Source organism: Nicotiana tabacum, chromosome 11, assembly GCF_000715075.1.
Source record: "Nicotiana tabacum cultivar K326 chromosome 11, ASM71507v2, whole genome shotgun sequence".
Lineage (NCBI taxonomy): Eukaryota > Viridiplantae > Streptophyta > Magnoliopsida > Solanales > Solanaceae > Nicotiana > Nicotiana tabacum.
The window spans coordinates 179,697,857-179,718,331 of NC_134090.1; the positions used below are offsets into that span (position 1 = coordinate 179,697,857).

At 42.7% G+C, this 20,475-nt stretch overlaps 1 protein-coding gene across 1 annotated transcript; it reads right to left on the bottom strand.

Annotated features, from left to right (window-relative positions):
• Nucleotides 1-3,864: 3,864 nt before the first annotated feature.
• Nucleotides 3,865-4,596, bottom strand: LOC142166157 (uncharacterized). The gene has a single exon (XM_075224583.1). The coding sequence runs from the start codon at nucleotides 4,594-4,596 to the stop codon at nucleotides 3,865-3,867; it is 732 nt and encodes a 243-aa protein (XP_075080684.1).
• Between the last annotated feature and the right edge of the window lie 15,879 nt (nucleotides 4,597-20,475).

A 20,475-nucleotide genomic window follows, 5' to 3' on the forward strand; every position in this document is an offset into this window, starting at 1 on the left:
CAATGGACTAAAACTAAAGAGACAGAGCAATTAGCCAAACGTTTCTCTTTGCTTTACACTGTTTTCGTGGCTATTGCTTGTCTCACATTGATTCATCCAATTTAATACATATATTTCTATATATGACTCCTTTTATTAGTCTCTCTTCCATTGTTATATCAGTCTGTCAAATTTTGTTTATAAAAATGGAGATCGTATGAGGTTCGGCGTTAGATTGTGAGTTCGGTTCCACCCGCCACTTAAGGTCCATGGTTTCTGCTAGGTTTTCGTTGCTGTTTTCACTCGGATTTGGAGTCGAATCTTGGTACTCGGCGATTTCTTCTACAAATATTAAAGAATTTTTTGTTTAAATAGATTCTTCTCCTCACTATTTCATCTACTTCAATTTTCTCGTTGTGAATTTAAGTATACAAGACCTATGTTAGGATGAGTTCGAATTACATGTATTGCTGCTGATTCCTTGTTCTGGAATGTCTACGTGTTAGTATCAATTCTGAAGTTAATTTAGGCTAAGAATCGTTGGGCAAATAATTTGATTTTTAAACTATTTAGGCAGTAAGCTTTCTCGTTTAAACTTAAAAGTTTTAGTTGATATTCCTATATAATGTAGCAACACTTATTTTGTTCCTCAGTCAGATTTTTGAAATTGGATTGTGGGATTGGGGGTATAACCAGCCTATTAGGTAATTAATTTATCTCCATGTTTAGGAATTGGGCTTGGCCAAATACATGAAATGAAGAGTTAAAGGAAGATGAGCATTAAATAAGTTTTATTTGCTTTAGTTAATTTTGTTTCTATTTTCTTAAGCGCTAGGAGCATGTTTAGGCCGTCAACACTTGAGTAGGCAAGCCTTAGGATTTTTGTTAGTTTTGAGGCGAGAGGTCATTTCCTTAGTTAAATTTATCCGGGGAATGCCCCGAAGTATTTTGTAATTGGAGGCCGAAAGCGAACTCGTAGTACTTTTATTCTTGTTTTATTTTTATTTTTATTTTATTAGGTAGGGACGGCCTCGAGCCTCTTTTGATTGTTTATTTTCTTTTTGTGTGTTTTTACCTCAATTTGAATACCTTAAAAGCCAACTAGATCGAGTACGCAACCGTCATTTTCACGGGACTTGGGGAGTGCCTAACACCTTCTTCCCGAGTCAAATGAACCCCCTTACCCGAATCTCTGGTGCAGACTTAGTTTTTGGAGTCTCAAGTGTTTTAAAATAAAAAAAATTAATTTTAGAAAAACGGTGACCTGACACACCGAAATCAAATGTCAGGTGGCGACTCTGAGTTAATTCTTTTGAACACAACTTTTGTCACTTTCTAATTGAAAACCTTTTTGAGCTTCACAAATATTTTTATTAATTTTAATAGGGTTAAGTGAAATTGGTAAAAAAAAAAGGGTGTGACATCTCTGGCGACTCTGCTGGGGACTTGCAGGTTCGAGCTGGTACTTGATCTTGTTGGCTTTTAGGATATTCGGTTGAGGTGTTTGTTTTCTTTATTTGCTTTGTTTGTCTTATTTCCTTGTCTTGTTGGTTATTTGTTTATCGCTTTTCTTAATGTGTTACTGCTTTATAAATTGTCATCATTTGCATAACCATGAGTCTTCTTTCTGCAAAAAGTCTCAGAGCACGCATCGCGTGCACGAACTCTTTGTTGAGTCACCCTTAATTTAGGAGGGGGGCCCATCGGACGTATGGAGTTGGTGGAAAGCTTGAGCAGCCACCATCGACCATACGCTCCCCCGAATTGTCTTGTTAGTGAACCCTAAACCTAGGTCAGCCTTTAGGTCATTTTTATTTGCATCCTACAGGAAGCCTATCCAAATTTTGTCAAAAATGGGTCCGTAGCCCAAAAAGGACATTCAATCATCCCTATGTGATACATGTTATATCTTTGAGGGTAAAAAGGTCATTTGGGGGACCGATGTTTGGGAAAGAACGGTGAAAATGAAGCAAGTAGGGCCCAATTATAGTTTTCTTTCACAACTTTTTCAAGAAAAAGGCCAAAAAAATAAAAATAAAAATAAAAAAATCCAAAAAGATTTTATACTTTCCCATCATTTTCCAAAAATTCAAAAAAAAATCTAAAAAGATTTTGTACTTTCCCATCATTTCCCAAAAAAAAGAGAAAAGAAAATCCATTTTTTTTTTACATATTTCATCATTTTTCAAAAAACAAAAAAAACAAAAAAGACATGTTTTCTCCAAATCAAACAACAACAACAACTACCTAGTAAAATTCCACAAAGTAGGGTCTGGGGAGGGTAATATATACGCATACCTTACCCCTACCCTGATAGGGCAGAGAGGCTGTTTCTGATAGACCTTCGGCTCAGAAAAAAGAAAAAGAGAAGGAGACAATTCATTAGTAACTCCAGTAGAAACCATAATAGTAACAAAAGCATAACAACCAAAAGATAAATGACATGCAATAATAGTAACAGGTAACTAAGACCCGGGGCTAAGATAAACAACAAGGATAGTGTGGATTCAACATAAACTGCAAGCTATCTAAGATCAACCCTAATCCAACCCCGCCTCACCCTCGGTATGAAGTACGCAAAGCTCTACTACCCCCTAACCTACAATCCTAATGTTTGACCTTCAAACCTTCCTATCAAGGGCCTTGTCCTCAGAAATCTACACTCGTACCATGTCCTGCCTGATCACCTCTCCCCAATACTTCTTAGGACTCCCTCTACCTCTTCTATTACCCACCATGGCCAACTGCTCACACCTCCTCACCGGAGCATCAAGGCTTCTCCTCCGCACATGCCCGAACCATCTGAGCCTCGCTTCCCGCATCTTGTCATCCACAGGTGTCACGCCCACCTTCTTCCGAATATCATCATTCCTAATCTTGTCTATCCTAGTGTGGCCGCACATCCACCTCAACATCCTCATTTCTGCTACCTTTATCCTATGGATATGGGTGTTCTTAACCAGCCAACACTCTGCCCCATACAACATGGCCGGTCTAACCACAACTCTATAAAACTTACCTTTGAGTAACGGTGGTATTTTCTTGTCACACAAGATTCCCGATGCAAGCCTCCATTTCATCCAGCCCGCCCCTATACGGTGAGTTACGTCCTCGTCGATCTCTCCGTCCCCCTGGATCATCAACCCAAGATATTTGAAGCTATCTCTCTTGGGGATGACCTGTGATCCAAGCCTCACGTCCCTGCCAACTTCCCTCGACTCAGCGCTAAACTTGCACTCCAGGTACTCTGTCTTAGACCTGCTCAATTTGAAACCCTTAGACTCGAGGGTCTATCTCCAAACCTCCAATCTCTCGTCAACACCAACCCTCGTCTCATCAATTAGAACTATGTTATTAGCAAATAACATACACCATGGCACCCCCCTTGAATATGATGTGTCAATGCATCCATCACCAAGGCAAATAAGAACGGGCTAAGCGCAGAGCCTTGGTGTAATCCCATAACAACCGGAAAATGCTCCGAGTCGCCTCCCACAGTCCTAACCTTAGTCTTAGCTCTATCATACATGTCTTTGATTGCTCTTATGTAGGCTACCGACACGCCCTTTGCCTCAAGACATCTCCAGAGTACCTCCCTGGGGACCTTGTCATACGCTTTCTCCAAGTCAATAAATACCATGTGCAGATCCTTATTCCTATCCCTGTACTGCTCCACCAACCTCCTAATAAGGTGGATAGATTCCAGGAGCGACCCGGCATGAACCCAAACTGATTGTTGGATATAGACGTCGTCTTCCTCACCCTCACCTCCACCACCCTCTCCCAGACTTTCATGGTATGGCTAAGTAACTTGATACCCCTATAATTGTTACAACACTGGATATCACCTTTGTTCTTGTACAACGGTACCACTGTACTTGACCTTCACTCTTCTGACATCCTTTTCATCCTAAAAATTACATTGAACAACCTAGTCAAGAACTCCAATCCTACTCTACCCACACACTTCCAAAACTCAATTGGGATTTCATCTGGCCCGGTCGCTCTACCCCTACTCATCTTGCGCAAAGCCCCCACGACCTCCTCCACTTTAATGCGCCTGAAATACCTAAAATTTGGGAGACTCTCCGAATGCCCCAAGTCCCCTAGCGCTATATCCCGGTCCCCCTCCTCGTTCAGAAGACCATAGAAGTACACCTGACATCTCTGCTTAATATGAGACTCTCCCATCAATACTCTACCATCCTCGTCTTTGATGCACCTTACATGGTACAGATCCCGGGCCTTCCTCTCCCTCACTTTAGCCAGCTGAAACAACTTCCTGTCCCCACTTTTTTCCCCCAATTCCTCGTATATGTGGCCAAACGCTACATTCTTAGCCTCCGTGACCGCCAACTTTGCCTCCTTCCTTGCCACCTTGTACCTATCTCTATTCGCTCTCCTTTCCTCCTCGCTTGTGCTCCCTGCCAACTTCACATATGCTACCTTATTCGCCTCCACTTTACCTTGGACTATGTCATTCCGCCACCAGTCGTCTTGGTGCCTGCCGGAAAAACTCTTCGATATCGCTAACACCTCTCTTGTCGCCTTCCTCACATAGTTCGCCGTCGTTGACCACATAGTGCTCGCATCCCCACTACTCCTCCAAGCTCCCATAGCGGATAACCTCCCATCCAACTCCTAGGCTTTATCCTTGGTTAAAGCTCCCCAGCTAATCCTCGGTCGGCCACGAGCATACTTCTTCTTCCTCTTCATCATAATACCGACGTCTATCACTAAAAACTTATGCTGAGTCGCGAGGGTCTCTACCGGGATAACCTTGCAATCCTTGCACAAACCTCTATCACACCTTCTAAGGAGAAGGTAATCAATCTGAGTCTTCACCGCCGAACTTTGGAAAGTAACCAGATGCTCCTCCCTCTTTGGATCTAGAACCGTTAACTGTGACTAGGGGCATTGCACGCAATGCGATATTTCTATCTGATAAATGCTCTAATGCTAACATGTTGGATTTGTTTTGCTCCTATTTGTTACTTTTATTGTTATCATAACAGAGGGTGGTTAGTTTGTGTCACTTTGGCGATTCGACCATACAACACAAGGTCAAAGAGCAAGGTAGCCATGGCTAGCAAAGAAATAGACACTGGGGTTGTAGACCTACCAAGGGAGATTGTAGAATCAGAATCGGAACTAAAAGATGAGGTCCGAAGGTTGAAACATCAGATGGCGTAAATGTATCAGGCCTGGTTTAAGGGACCTCTTCCACCTTCACTCCCCACTAACTACACTGAAAACCCAGCAACTATCCCGCCACTATCACAAGCCCAGGTTCCCACTACTGTCGACCTTTCCCCTCAACATGCACCGGGCTTTACCCTTTACCACAATTACCCGACACTTCCTCCATAATTTTCCATGCTCCACCAGCCAAAACAACCTCATACCCTGCTCCAACATCTGTTCCTATTTTTGTAGCTCCTCCACCAGCTACTCTTCCTCGATCCTCTAGTGAGACTGTGTTTAAAGTCCCTGATGCCCAAGGAAAAAGACCCAAGGAAAGTTTTAGGGAGTTTTGGTTCAGATGGAACGAACAAGTTGCTTGGGTCAGTTCTCCGATTGATAGAAAAGATATTTCTGATCCCCGCTAACGACATGATCCAGTGGGCATTCCTGCTAAACGCTTTCAGCCTCAATACCAACCCCATGAATATCCTTGTACTCCAGATAATCCTCAGCAATGCTACTTTCCTCCACAAAATCCCCGAAGTCATACCTCATCTCCCCAGTACTCTATTCATAATGCACCGCCATATGCTCCACACTCACAAAACCTGCAACAGCTTGCACCGCCTCCACAAATGTCTTACCCACCTCTACAAGCATATCAACCCCCTACCCGAAAGAGGTTCCAACCAAGGCTGGAGTACAAAATGAGAAGGCAGCAGCAAAGAGAAAAGTCTTTCACTCCAATCGGAGAATCCTACACAAACTTGTTTGAAAAGTTAAAACAGTCTGGCCTGATTGAGCCGCTCATCGGCTATACTACAGACCCATATGCAAGAGGTTTTGATCCTACTATATGGTGCATGTACCACTCTAATGTCCAAGGGCATAGCATTGAAGATTGTCGTGCTTTGAAAAGAGAGATAGAAAGAATGATTCAAGAAGGGATAATTGTGGTCCAGAACAGTGACACCCGGAACATTGCACAAAATCCTTTACTTGCACATGATGATGCACACTTTGTGGGGAAGATGCGTGGTGACAGAGAGTATGAGAATCCTCTTGGGAACTTGCTGACTGGAGTTAATGATATTGAAATTGGTGAAGGTCCCAGTAATATTGATGTGCAACCTAGTGGCTAAGATATCGAGCTTGGTAATTGGAAAGACACTCCTTTCTTGGCTAGCCAGGGAGGAGTTTTGGTGGTTTATTTTGTTGTCATTTCTGTTTATCCGGGTCCATACATTGTCTTGTGGTTCAAACTCTTTTTCTTTTTGCCTAGTTCGTTTTATTGTAGTAACTCGTCTAGTGCTATCTAGGATTGTTCCAGGATTGTAACCTATGTCTATTTTGCTTGTTTTGTTCAAACCATGTTCACTATCTGTCTAATGCAATCTCCTATTTTCTGTCAGATTTTGTTTAGGTCATTTTTTCTTTTATAGTTCTTTTCATGCCGACTCTAGTGACATGACATGCACGCATAATTCTCAGCCTGGTCTTGAAAGTTAGTTTAATCATGCAACAATGATACATTTTTTAACATGATAAAAGAGGCATTTGAGGAAACAAGTAGAGATTCACGCATTCTGAGATGACCTGAAGCTTAAATTGAGTGAAACTGAGGCAGTTGGTTTGGAAAATCAAGAGGTTGATGAGAGAATACAACAAGGAAATGTCTCTTAAGCAGTTTGAGGTAGATCAGACAACGCTAAAATGCATTCTTCCACATCAAGATAAGGTTGAGTCAATCTGTTTCGAACTGGCAAGGGTCATTCATTGGGACAAAGGTATTGCCCATTGGCACTTTTTGTTTGTGTTGATGCCATCAATAGATACTATGTATGATTTGTTTGCTTATCTTCAATTGCATATTTATACTTGGCATTTATAAATTTGGTATGACGGAGGCATTTTATTTTGCTACCCAAACATTTTTATCCTTTGCTACCCATTTTGAGCCCTAATTTTTGTTTCATACCCCTCTTTTGGAATCAAAAATAGAGCTAGGAACTAGAAAAGGAAAAGAAAAGAGGAAAAGAGAAAAAGAAAAAAAAACCTTGTCTTTTGAACTACGTTCGACGTGATTCTTGTCGCCACAAGATACGTAGGCAGCCTTACGGTTCGGTCGCACCAAATAAAATATTTCATAATCCCCCGAAGTCAAGAGTGGGGCAGATTTTTTTAGAAATCTCATCAAAAACAAATTCCCAAACTCCAAGAAACTGAGGCAAAAGTTTAGATTTTGCCAAAAGGCCTGATTCCAAAAGTTGTAATTTTGAACCCTTTTCATCTTAAATTATTTTGAGCCTTCATACCACCCTTTCTTTCTAACCCTGTCCAAAAGCCTACATTACGGTCCAAAGAAAGACCTTTTGACCAATCTTTGAGGATGCCAAATCAAGTGTGTGGTGAAAGTATGATCTTCCTGCATCATGGGTAATACCTTTGTTCTCAACACAATGAGAGAAATGATAAAATGAGAGAGTCTTATCGGTGAAAACCCTCAGGGGCATCGTAAGGCGACGATGAGTTGAGAAAAGATCAAAATAAGAGAGGCTTGATGGTGAAAACCTTCAGGGCACTACAAATCAAATGAGGATTGTAGATCAAATAGGACAATTGAAGCATTGAAGCCCAGTTTCACAATGAAAAGGTACAACAAAAGTTGAATAATAGACTTGCTTGAGAGATTAGGCCACTTAATCCAAAGGTGCATGTCATGGTCATTAGAGTTGTGTCACGACCCAAAATCCCAACCCGGTCGTGATGACGCCTCGTGAGGACAAGGCCAGCCAATCAACAAAACAGTACATCTCTTTATAATTACTTAGCAGGAATAAGTCTAAATCATGGTCAATATAATCTTAAATGCGAAATAAACATGATAGAACAAGGAAAACCCTCCCAACTCAGCCCGAAATCGGGGTGTCACAAGTCATGAGCTACTACAGAGTTTACTAATATTTTACAAAGTCTGGAATTAACATAAATAATAAAGATAAGGGAGAAAACGGGGCTGCGGACGTCAACAACTACCTCGTTACTCCTAGTCACCGCCTGGTCTGGAAAGAATCAGCGCTCAGGAGCGAACTCACCTCTACCTGTATCTGCACACATGGTGCAGGGAGTAATGTGAGTACTCCGGCCCAGTGAGTAATAAAAATAAATAACGACTGAAAACATGAAATCTCATAACGGCACAATATAGCGTTATCCCAAGCAGTAAAATCAGTTATACAGTAAAATAGTGAGTATAAGATAATTCTTCTTTTAAAACAGTAAAGACAAATAATTTCCATAGAAAGGATAAATCAAAAGCTTGCCCCTCGGGCTCAATATGTAAATCTCAGTATAGTATCAGTCCCTCGGGCTCACTCCCAACTCACCACACACAAGCAACGGCCTCTCGGGCCCACTCCCAACTCACCTGGGTACCCTGCGCTCACTGGGGGTGTGTACAGACTCCGGAGGGGCTCCTACATCCCAAGCGCAATATCAATAGGCCTGAAAGCCTTCACACATCACACACGACGCCTGAAAGCCTCCTCATATAACACTCGAGGCCTGAAAGCCTCCTCACATCACTCAACATATCCTCACGTATGGCCCTCGGCCTCAATCAGTCCAGAAAATAATCATAAGCCTCTTGGGCATCAGTAAAACAATAGTGCTCAGCTCAACAACATTATAAATATCATTAAATCTCGAGTTGAGTATAAATGTAGCTGAGTTCACAAAATAATATAATTCAATTGGACTGAGTTCAAATAATATTTCAATTCGTGAGGAAAATAGTGATGTAAATTCACAAAAAATTTCAGATAATTGGCACGAAGCCCAAATATAGCAATAAGCCCAATCATAGTGAAAAATAATAAATCTTTATCAATTACGCGGTAAAAATATCAACTGGGATGGACCAAGTCACAACCCCCAATAGTAAATGACCCCGCGCTCGTCATACAACGCGTGTCCCATCTCAACATAGCAGTATGTTGTGCAATCCGGGGTTTCAAACCCTCAATGCATCATTTAAAATCATTACTCACCTCAAGACGGTCCAATGTCTACTCTGCTATGCCCTTGCCTCTCTAATTTACCTCTTCGCGCATCGAATCTGGTCAAAACCACAACGAATACATTACAATAGGCTAAGGGAATATAACCCAATCGAAAAGACTCAAAAAATATCGAAATTCACGAAATTCGCAAAACCCGAGCCCCGGGCCCATTTCTCGAAAAATTACGAAAGTCAAATCACCGGATTCCTCGTCTCGCCACGAGTTCGTACATATAAAATTTACCAAAATTGGAGTTCAAATGACCCTTCAAATCTTCAAATTTTATTTTCAAATCCCTAGGCCTAAATCTTCAATTTACTCCTCAAAAACATGTAATCTAGTCGGATTATTCGATAATAATTTAATATTATGGAGTAGAAATAATCACAAGTGACTTACCTCAAGATTTCTTGCTAAAAATCGCCCAAAATCCGAGCTTGGAAGTCATAAAAAATGACCAAACTCGGACTGCTGGACATTAAATCTGTCCAGAAATTTTCGGTATTGTTCACGCGGGAGCACTGTTCATGCGCGTGAGGTCACTGTTCACTGTTCACCCGTGCGGTTACTGTTCACGCGCGGGTACTGTTTTCTGCTGCAGAAAATACAGTAGCTTTTAAGAAATTTGCAGCACAACTATTTTTCACTAAAATGGCTCTAACTCCATCATACGAACTCGGTATTAGACGATTCTTATTCCTATGAGTCACAAATAATAATACAAACACAACCCTTCAATCGAAACTCAATTCGGAGCTCGTTTGCCCAGTTCAATACCCATTTCGCTCGTTAAACAATTAACTCACATTTCACGTCAAAAACTCAATCGCGACTTGATGAAATTAAACCAAAATTTTCAGATCAGTCCTATAATTCATGATTTAAATTCTGGAAGTCTCGAAATCAAATTTGGATCTCTAGAACTAAAAATGAACCTTTAGATCATTACATTTATGCTCAAAACGGCAAAAATCTTCCAAAAATGACCCGTTGGGCATCCGAAACACACCCGAAGCCCCCGGGACCCCGACCAATAATACCAACCAGTCCCAAAATACATTACGGACTTGCTCGAGGACTCAAATCACATCAAACAATGCTAAAATCATTAATCAACCTGCAATCCAAGTTTTATGAACTTTAGAATTTCCAACTTGTATTTCCGATGCCGAAACGTATCAAATCACGTCCGATTGACTTCAAATTTTGCACACAAGTCCAAAATGACATAACGAAGCTACAAAAATTCTCTGAATTCCATTCCAACCATCGGATCAAAATTACACCTATCAACCGGAAATCGCCAAAATACTAACTTCGCCAAAATGAGCTAATTTCTTCACCGGACCTCCAAAATTAATTCTGATTGCGCTCCTAGGCCTTAAATCATCCCCCGAAACTAACCGAATCATCGGAATTTAATTCTGAGCCCTCTAACTCACAAGTCAACGTCCGGTTGACTTTTCCAAACTAATTCTTCCTTAAAGAGACTAATTGTCCCATTTCATACCAAACTCGATCCGAATTGACTCAAATTCACCAAGTACACATATTGAAACATGAATAAGCATTTAACGGGGAATACGGGACGAAAATACAGGAAACGACGGTTCGGGTCGTTACAAGTTGGTATCCACAACTGATAAGTTTCTACTTTGTAATTTTCTTGTTAGGTATCATCTCTTTCCCTTGTCCCTTATTTTGTTCCTCTCGTTTTGTTTGAGTCCCTTCTTGAGTTTGTTTGGTCAGAACAAGTTAGAAATAACTTCAAAATTTGCTACCAGCTTTCCAATTGCACAAAATGAATTTGGCTATCCCATCAAAGTGGCATGAGTCAGGGAAAAGTGGTATGCGCATTGAGTTGGCAACAATCAATATGCTTTGGGATTCATGTGAAATGCAAGGGTTCGATAAATGTCAATCCATGAGCAAAATGCAACAGATAGAGGATATTGGGAACGAATGGAGCAGAGATATTTTCTGTGATAAGGGTTGAAAGAAAATGGGCAGTCGATAACAGCCGAGGTCATCCAGGTTGAAATCAAAGTTATCTTGGCAGTGGTAGAAGCAGACACTTAGCAATGATGCCACAAACTAACCACCACGTTTTCAAACTAACAAAATTTTATTTGTCTAAAACAGGGGCAAGAAAATTTATTAATCCACAGGGACCCTCCCATGAAGAAGGCATGGCTCAGGGGCAAGAAATTCTGTTCAGAATCCTCCAAGAAGAGAGCATGGCTCAGGTAAGTTCATTCTTGTCTTTTCAGGACCCTCATGGATAATGAGATTTAGTTTTCAAGTTTTCAGGACCCTCCTGGATAATGGAATTTAGTTTTAAGTCTTCAGGACCCTCCTGGATAATGAGATTTAATTTATAAGTTCTCAGGACCCTCTTAGATAATGGGATCTAGTTAGATTTCAAAACCTTCATAGATAACAAGATTTAACGTAAGTTCTACCTGTAAGAAATATAACTTAGCTTTAAAGTTGTCACTCTTAAGATGAGATTTAATTTGAAGTTTTCAGGGCCCTCCTGGATAATGGGATTTAGATTTTAAATTCTAAGAGCTCTTTAGGTAACATGATTCGATTAACACTCACAGATGCGCCCAAATTCCAAACTGGGGCAGAGAATTTCTTTTGTTTTATCTGTTTTGTTGTAATGGCAGGCGCCCACCTGGATAACAAGGGAATACAATTCAAGTTTTGGAAATCAGGCGCCCACATGGATAACGAGGGAATACAATTCAAGTTTTGGAAATCAGGCACCCACCTAGGTAACGAGGGAATACAATTCAAGTTTTTTGACAATCAGGCACCCACCTGAATAACGAGGGAATACAATTCAAGTTTTTGGAAATCAGGCACCCACCTAGATAACGAGGGAATACAATTCAAGTTTTTGGAAATCAGGCACCCACCTGGATAACGAGGGAATACAATTCAAGTTTTGGCAATCAGGCGCCCACCTGGAGAATAAGGGAATTCATTTCAAGTTTTAAGTTACTGGCAGGCGCCCACCTGGAGAATTAGGGAATTTATTTCAAGTTTTAAGTCACTGGCAGACGCCCACCTGGAGAATGAGGGAATTTATTTCGAGTTCAACTCGTTGGCAGGCACCCACCTAGAGAATGAGGGGATTTATTTCAAGTTCAAGTCGTTGGCAGGCGCCCACCTGGAGAACTAGGGAATTCATTTCAAGTTTCAAGTCATTGTCAGGCGCCCACTTGGAGAATGAGGGAATCTATTTCGAGTTCAAGTCGTTGGCAGGCACCCACCTGGAAAATGAGGGAATTCATTTCAAGTTTCAAGTTGGTCGCAGGCGCCCACCACGAAAACGAGGGAATTCATTTCAAGTTAAGTCATTGGCAGGCGCCCACCTGGAGAATGAGGGAATTTATTTCGGGTTCAAGTCGTTGGCAGGCACCCACCTGGAGAATGATGGAATTCATTTCAAGTTTCAAGTTAGTCGCAGGCGCCTACCTGGAGAACGAGGGAATTCATTTCAAGTTAAGTCATTGGCAGGCGCCCACCTGGAGAATGAGGGAATCTATTTCGAGTTCAAGTCGTTGGCAGGTACCCACCTGGAGAATGAGGGAATTCATTTCAAGTTTCAAGTTGGTCGCAGGCGCCCACCTGGAGAACGAGGGAATTCATTTTAGAATCCATATCAAAGTCGAGCTATTGGCAGGCTCCCACCTGGAGAACGAGGGAATTCATTTCAGAGTTACTTCAATTCACAAATTTAAAAAGCATCAGGAGCCCGCCTGAGGAAGAGGGTCCATTTTTCAGTTTCATGTTGAAGATCAAGAAGAGATTCAAGACAAGAAGTAGATAGGATCTTGTATTTTTATTTTACTTTTGCTGTAATTTTTCCTTTTATTTTCGATAAAATGGCAGGAACCGCGGATCGGAACCTCGACGAAATGGCACCTCGATCGGCTTTCCACCTCGGTATACTCCATCATCTCACTCAGTTCTGAACTACACGTGACATGATTCCTTTATAGCCAAGGTTATGTAGGCAGCTCAGATACCAGGGCTCGATCACATCCCCCTTCTTCGTAGTTTTTGGTCTCCCTAAATAAGGGTCGGGTCAAAAAACGTGTCTAGTCGTTCTTTATCTGAAAATACTTCGTATTTCCATTCAAAGAGGGGCAGCTGTAGACATGTAATTTTTTACCCTCCCCTAGATTTTACTCTTTTTAGTTTTTAGATATTTAGTTTAGGTCTAATGTTGCTATTTTACCCAATTTTAACTATTTTACTTTATTTTAAGAAAAAAAATTAAAAATTACAAAAATAGTTCCATATTTCTCTATTTAATTCAAGTATTAGATATTTTTAGAAGGATATATTACTTCGAACCTATTTTATTTTAAAATAATCTTTGAAAATACCAAAAATAGTTTCAACTTTAATTTTTAGTTTTATTTTAAATATAATAGTTTATTAAAATCAATTAAGTGTTATTTTATATCTTCTTATAAGTATTTTTAGAAGCAAATTAAATTTTTAGTCTTTCCTTAGCCCAATTTTATAAAATTTAGTCCAAGTTGAATTCTTGCAAGGAAATGGCCCAATTTTAGCAAGCCCAAATCTTTCCAACCCATGTAACCCATGACCCACGCCCAAAAACCCATCAGACCTTCTTCTTAACCAAGACAACATGGAAAAAAAATGGGAGTCATTCCTTCTTCTTCATAACCTACACAAGACAAAAATCTTAGACATCAATGAAAACCCTAACAGACCTAAAACGGACCAGCCGCCCAAGACCCCTCTGCTCCGTCAACAATCATCTTCTCCACGCTACAAGTACCCCTCTCACCCGCTAACACCCAAATGACCACCCAACTGACCCAAAACCACCCTCACAAAAGAGCAACACCTTCTTCTCCCCTTCACAAAAAATCGCACACAGCCCCCTCCCCACCACCCTTCTGCCGCCACACACATTGGAAACCAAACCTTAGCTACCTAACTTCGTCTTCTTCAACCTTTAAACACCCTTCACCAGACCAAAAAACATTAGAACCCTAAGAGAAGAGGGCGGCTCCTTCACAGCCGCTTAGTTCAACGGAATAAAACGAAAGAGATAAAGCAATTAGCCAAACGTCTCTTTGCTTTACACTGTTTTCGTGGCTATTGCTTGTCTCACATTGGTTCATCCAATTTAATACATATATTTCTATATCTGACTCCTTTTATTAGTCTCTCTTCCATTGCTATCTCAGTCTGTCAAATTTTATTGATAAAAATGAGATCGTATGAGGTTCGATGTTGGATTGTGAGTTCAGTAAACAATACGGTTTCTGCTGGTTTTTAGCCACTGATTTCGCTCGAATTTAGAGTCGAAACTTGGTACTCGACAATTCTTCTACCAATATTAAGGAAGTCTTTGTTTAAACAGGTTCTTCTCCTCACTATTTCATCTACTTCAATTTTCTCGTTGTGAATTTAAGTATACAAGAGCTATGTTAGGATGAGTTTGAATTACATGTATTGGTGTTGATTCCTTGTTCTATAATGTCTACGTGTTGGAATCAATTCTGAAGTTAATTTAGGCTAAGAATCGTTGGACAAATAATTTGATTTCTAAACTATTTAGGCAGTAAGCTTTCTCGTTTAAACTTAAAAGTTTAAGTTGATATTCCTATATAATGTAGCAACAATTATTTTGTTCCTCAGTCAGATTTTTGAAATTGGATTGTGGTATTGGGGGTATAACCAGCCTATTAGGTAATTAATTTATCTCCATGTTTATGTGACGATCCAAAGGGTCATTACATGTTTTCTTATCCATTATGTGCTTCTGAGGCCTTGAAACCTCATTTAGAGTCACCTCGAATTGCGTGCGCAGTCCGGGCGTGTAGCCGGAAAGCTTAAATATGTAATTCTGTGAAAATGATGAAATTTGAGTTTAAAATGAATAAATTTGACTTCAATCAATATTTTGGGTAGTTAAGTGTTGGCTTGCCTAGCTCTCATTAGTAGGCGCCATCACGACTCCCGAGGGTGGGAAAAATCGGGTCGTGACAAGTTGGTATTAGAGCTCTAGTTTATATAGGTCTCACAACTCACGGACAAGCTCAGTAGAGTCTGAGGGATCGGTATGGTGACATCTGTATTTATCCCCCAGAGGCTATAGAGTTTGGAAAATTTCATATTTGTTCTTTCTTGTTGTGCAGATTTGTTCCTCAAATGCTCTACTCTGTTCTTTCGTAGATGGCGAGAACACGCACTTCCTCATCTACTGCTTAGCAGCCCGAGCCCCCAGCAGCAGCTCCCACTAGGGGTAGAGGGCGAGGCCTAGGCTGTGCTAGAGGCCAAGTTAGGGGCAGAGCTCAGCCCTAAGCAGCAGCACCAGTGGCGGAGCCTCAGGTTGATTTTGAGGAGGAGGTTCAGGCCCCAGCAGTTCCGATGGGCCCAGCTCAGGTCTCACAGGGGTTCATTGCCACCCCAGTTCTTCAGGATGCTCTGGTCCGATTGATGGGCCTCATGGAGAGTGTCACCCGAGCAGGTTTGCTTCTTGTAGCACTAGCCACTACTCAGGCTGGAGGAGGGGCTCAGACTCCTGCTACACGCACTCCGGAGCAGGTAGCTCCTCAGGTTCAAGTTCCAGCGGTTCAACCAGCCGTGGCACTTCAGCCGGGTGTAGTAGCTCAAACTGACGATGGAGCGGCTATGTCCGCCAATGCTTTGTGGAGGTTGGATAGGTTCACCAAGATCATCACTTCTACATTCAGCGGTGCATCCACTGAGGATCCCCAGGATTATCTGGACAGTTGTCACGAGGTTCTTCGGAACATGGGGATCGTTGAGACCAATGGAGTTGATTTTGCTACCTTTCGTCTGTCTGGATCTGCCAAGACTTGGTGGAGGGATTATTTCTTAGCTAGACCAGTCGGTTCGCCATCTTTGACTTGGGAGCAGTTCACAACGTTGTTTTTGAAGAAGTTTCTCCCCGTGACTCAAAGAGAGGCCTTTCGGAGGCAGTTTGAGTGCCTCCAGCAGGGTTCCATGTTGGTCACCCAGTATGAGACCAAGTTCATCAATCTAGCTTGCCATGCTCTTGTCATACTTCCCACCGAGAGAGAGAGAGGGTGAGGAGGTTTATTGATGGTCTTATTTAGCAGATTCGTCTTCAGATGGCCAAGGAGGCCGGGGGTGAGATCACCTTTCAAGAGGCAGCCAATGTGGCCCACAGAGTTGAGATGGTTCTGTCACAGGGAGGTGGTCATGGGTCGGATAAGAGGCCTCGTCATTCAGGCAGATTCAGTGGTACCCCATATGGAGGTAGAGATTCATATGGTAGAGGCCATCCTCCTAGGCCCTTTCAGTCAGATCTCCAGGTCTCCCATGGCACTTCAGGTGGTCGTGGTTCTCAGACGCACTATTCTGATTAGCAGCCTTACAGTGACCACCAGCTCCCATCAGTGCACCGCCGCTTCAGAGTTTCCGAGGTGGTCATTCAGGTCGACAGGGCCAACAGTTTCAGCAGCTGAGGGCTTGTTACACTTGTGGTGATCCCGGGTCACATTGCCAGATTTTGACCTTGAGCACCGGGTAGCTCTCAGCATCAGGGTTCTCGTGCTGTAGTACAAGCACCAGGTGTTCCACAACCTGCCCAGCCAATTAGAGGTGGGGGTAGAGGTGCTTGAGGTGGAGGTAGAGGTCCTAGAGGTGGAGCTCGGGCCGCCAGAGGTGGAGTCCAGCCAGTAGCAGGCCGTCCTAGAGAGGTAGTTCAGGGTGGTGGGGCCCAGCCCCAATGTTACACCCTTCCAACTAGGCCCGAGGCTGAGGCTTCAGATACAGTTATTATAGGTACTATTCTTGTTTGTGATAGAGATGCTTTAGTGTTATTCGATTCGGGGTCTAAGTATTCGTATGTGTCATCTTATTTTGCATTGTACCTGGTCATGCCTAGTGATTCATTGAGTATTCCTGTTTATGCGTCTACACCGGTGGGTGATTCTATTATGGTCGATCGAGTTCATCGTTCTTGTATTATGGTGATTGGGGGCCTTGAGACTCGTGTTGATTTGTTGCTTTTAGATATGGTCGACTTTGATGTTATATTGGGGATGGACTGGTTATCACCTTACCACGCTATCTTGGACAGTCATACCAAGACTATAACCTTAGCCTTACCGGATTTGCCCCGTTTAGAGTGGAGAGGGACTCCTGGTCATTCTACCCGTAGTGTTATTTCGTATGTGAAGGCTCGACGTATGGTCGAGAAGGGGTGTTTGGCCTATTTGGCATATGTTCGTAATTCTAGTGCTGAGGTCCCTTCTATTGATTCTGTGCCCGTGGTTCGTGCATTTCCTGAGGTTTTCCCTTCAGACCTGTCAAGGATGCCACCCGACAAAGATATTAGTTTCTGCATCAATTTGGCTCCGGGCACCCAGCCCATTTCTATTTTACCATACCGCATGGCCCCAACCAGAGTTGAAGGGGCAGTTGCAAGACTTGCTTGAGAAGGGTTTTATTAGACCCAGCATTTCGCCTTGGGGTGCGCCAGTGTTGTTTGTTAAGAAAAAGGATGGTTCGATGAGAATGTGCATTGATTACCGGCAGTTGAACAAGGTTACTATCAAGAATAAGTATCCACTGCTGAGGATTGATGATTTGTTCGATTAGCTTCAGGGTGCCAAGGTATTTTCAAAGATTGACTTGAGATATGGCTACCATCAATTGAGGATTAGGGCATCCGATGTCCCTAAGACAACTTTCTGCACTCGTTACGGGCATTATGAGTTCTTGGTTATGTCGTTCGGGTTGACAAATGCCCCAACAGCCTTTATGGATTTGATGAACCGAGTGTTCAGGTCTTATTTGGACTCGTTCGTGATAGTATTCATTGATGATATTCTGATATATTCCCGCAATCGGGAGGCGCACGAGCAGCATCTTAGAGTGATTCTTCAGACCTTGAGGGATAGTCAGTCATATGCTAAATTCTCAAAGTGTGAGTTCTGGTTGAGTTCAGTTGCATTCCTGGGTCAAATTGTGTTAGTAGAGGGCATTCCGGTTGATCCGAAGAAGATTGAGGCGGTCAAGAACTGGCCTAGACCAATATCAGCTACAGAGATTCGGAGTTTCTTAGGACTGGCAGGCTACTACTGTCGGTTCATAGAGGGATTCTCATCTACCGCAGCCCCGATGACCAGGTTGACCTAGAAGGGTGCACAATTCAAATGGTCAAACGAGTGTGAGACGAGCTTTCAGAAGCTCAAGACAGCTCTGACTATGGCACCGGTGTTGGTTTTGCCCACAGGTTCAGGGCCTTATACAATTTATTGTGACGCCTCTCGTATTGGGCTTGGTGCGGTGTTGATGTAGGATGGCAAGGTCATTGCCTATGCTTCGCGGTAGTTGAAGATTTAGAGTTGGCAGCCATTGTTCACGCATTGAAAATTTGGAGGCATTATCAGTATGGCATGGCATGTGAGGTGTTCACTGACCACAAGAGTCTTCAATACTTGTTCAAGCAAAAGGAGTTGAATTTGAGGCAGAGAAGGTGGTTGGAGTTGTTGAAGGATTATGACATCACTATCTTATATCACCCGGGAAAGGCCAATGTGGTGGCCGATGCTTTGAGTAGAAAGTCAGCCAATATGGGCAGTCTTGCTTATATTCTAGTCGGTGAGATGCCGATGTTCAGGCTTTGGCCAATCGATTTGTGAAGTTGGATATTTCTGAGCCTAGTCGGGTATTAGCTTGCATGGTCGCTCGTTCTTCGTTATTGGAGCATACCCATGATCGACAGTTTGATAATCCCCATTTGTGTGTCTTTAGAGACACGATGCAACGAGGAGGTGCCAAGCAGGTTACCTTAGATGCCGATGGAGTTTTGAGATTGCATGGTCGAGTTTGTGTGCCTAATGTGGATGGGCTTCGGGAGTTGATTTTAGGGGAGGCCCATAGTTCCTGATACTCTATTCATCCGAGCGCCGCGAAGATATATCAAGATTTGTGGTAACATTATTAGTGGCGTAGAATGAAGAAGGATATTGTGGCATATGTGGCACGGTGTTTGAATTGTCAGCAGGTTAAGTACGAGCATCAGAGGCCTAGTGGTTTATTTTAGAGGATTGAGCTTCCCGAGTGGAAGTGGGAGCGGATCACTATGGACTTCATTACAGGACTTCCGCTGACTCGGAAGAAGTTTGACACAGTTTGGGTCATTGTTGATAGGCTGACCAAGCCAGCGCATTTCATTCCTGTGGCAGTCTCCTATTCGTCCGAGAGGTTAGCGGAGATCTATATCCAGGAGATTGTTCGTCTTCATGGTGTGCAAGTATCTATCATTTTGGACCGAGGTACGCAGTTCACCTCACATTTTTGGAGAGCAGTTCAGTGAGAGTTAGGCACCCAGGTTTAGTTGAGTACATCATTTCATCCTCAGATGGATGGGCAGTCCGAGCGGACTATTCAGATATTAGAGGATATGCTCCGAGCGGACTATTCAGTTTTTGCCTTTAGCAGAGTTTTCCTATAACAACAGTTACCAGTCGAGTATCCAGATGGCTCTTTATGAGGCTTTATATGGTAGGCGGTGTCGATCTCCGGTTGGATGGTTTGAGCTGGGAGAGGCTCGGTTGTTGGGTACGGATCTGGTTTAGGAGGCCTTGGACAAGGTCAGGATCATTCAGGATAGACTACATACAGCTCAGTCCAGGCAAAAGAGCTATGCAGATCGCAAGGTTCTAGATGTGGCTTTTATGGTTGGTGAGCGGGTAGTGCTCCGAGTGTCGCGTATGAAGGGCGTGATGAGATTTGGGAAGAAGGGCAAGCTTAACCCTAGGTTCATTGGCCCGTTTGAGATTCTTGATCGAGTGGGAGAGGTGGCTTATAGACTTGCATTGCGGCCGAGCTTATCAGCCGTGCATCCAGTTTTTCATGTGTCCATGCTTCAGAGGTATCACGGCGATCCATCCCACGTGTTAGATTTCAGCACTGTCCAGTTGGACAAGGACTTGTCCTATGAGGAAGAACCCGTAGCGATTTTGGACCGGCAGGTTTGTCAGTTGAGATCCAAGAGTTTCCCTTCTGTTCATATTCAGTGGAGAGGTTAGCCTCCTGAGGCATCGACCTGGGAGTCCGAATCCGACATGCGGAGCCGTTATCCTCACCTATTCCCCGACTCAGGTACTTCCTTCTTCTGTCCGTTCGAGGACGAACTGTTGTTTTAGAGGTGGAGAATGTGACGACCCAAAGGGTCATCACCTATTTTCTTATG

Coding starts and splice junctions, on each gene's coding strand:
- LOC142166157 (XM_075224583.1), bottom strand. CDS start 4,596: ATGGGAGCTTGGAGGAGTAGTGGGGATGCGAGCACTATGTGGTCAACG.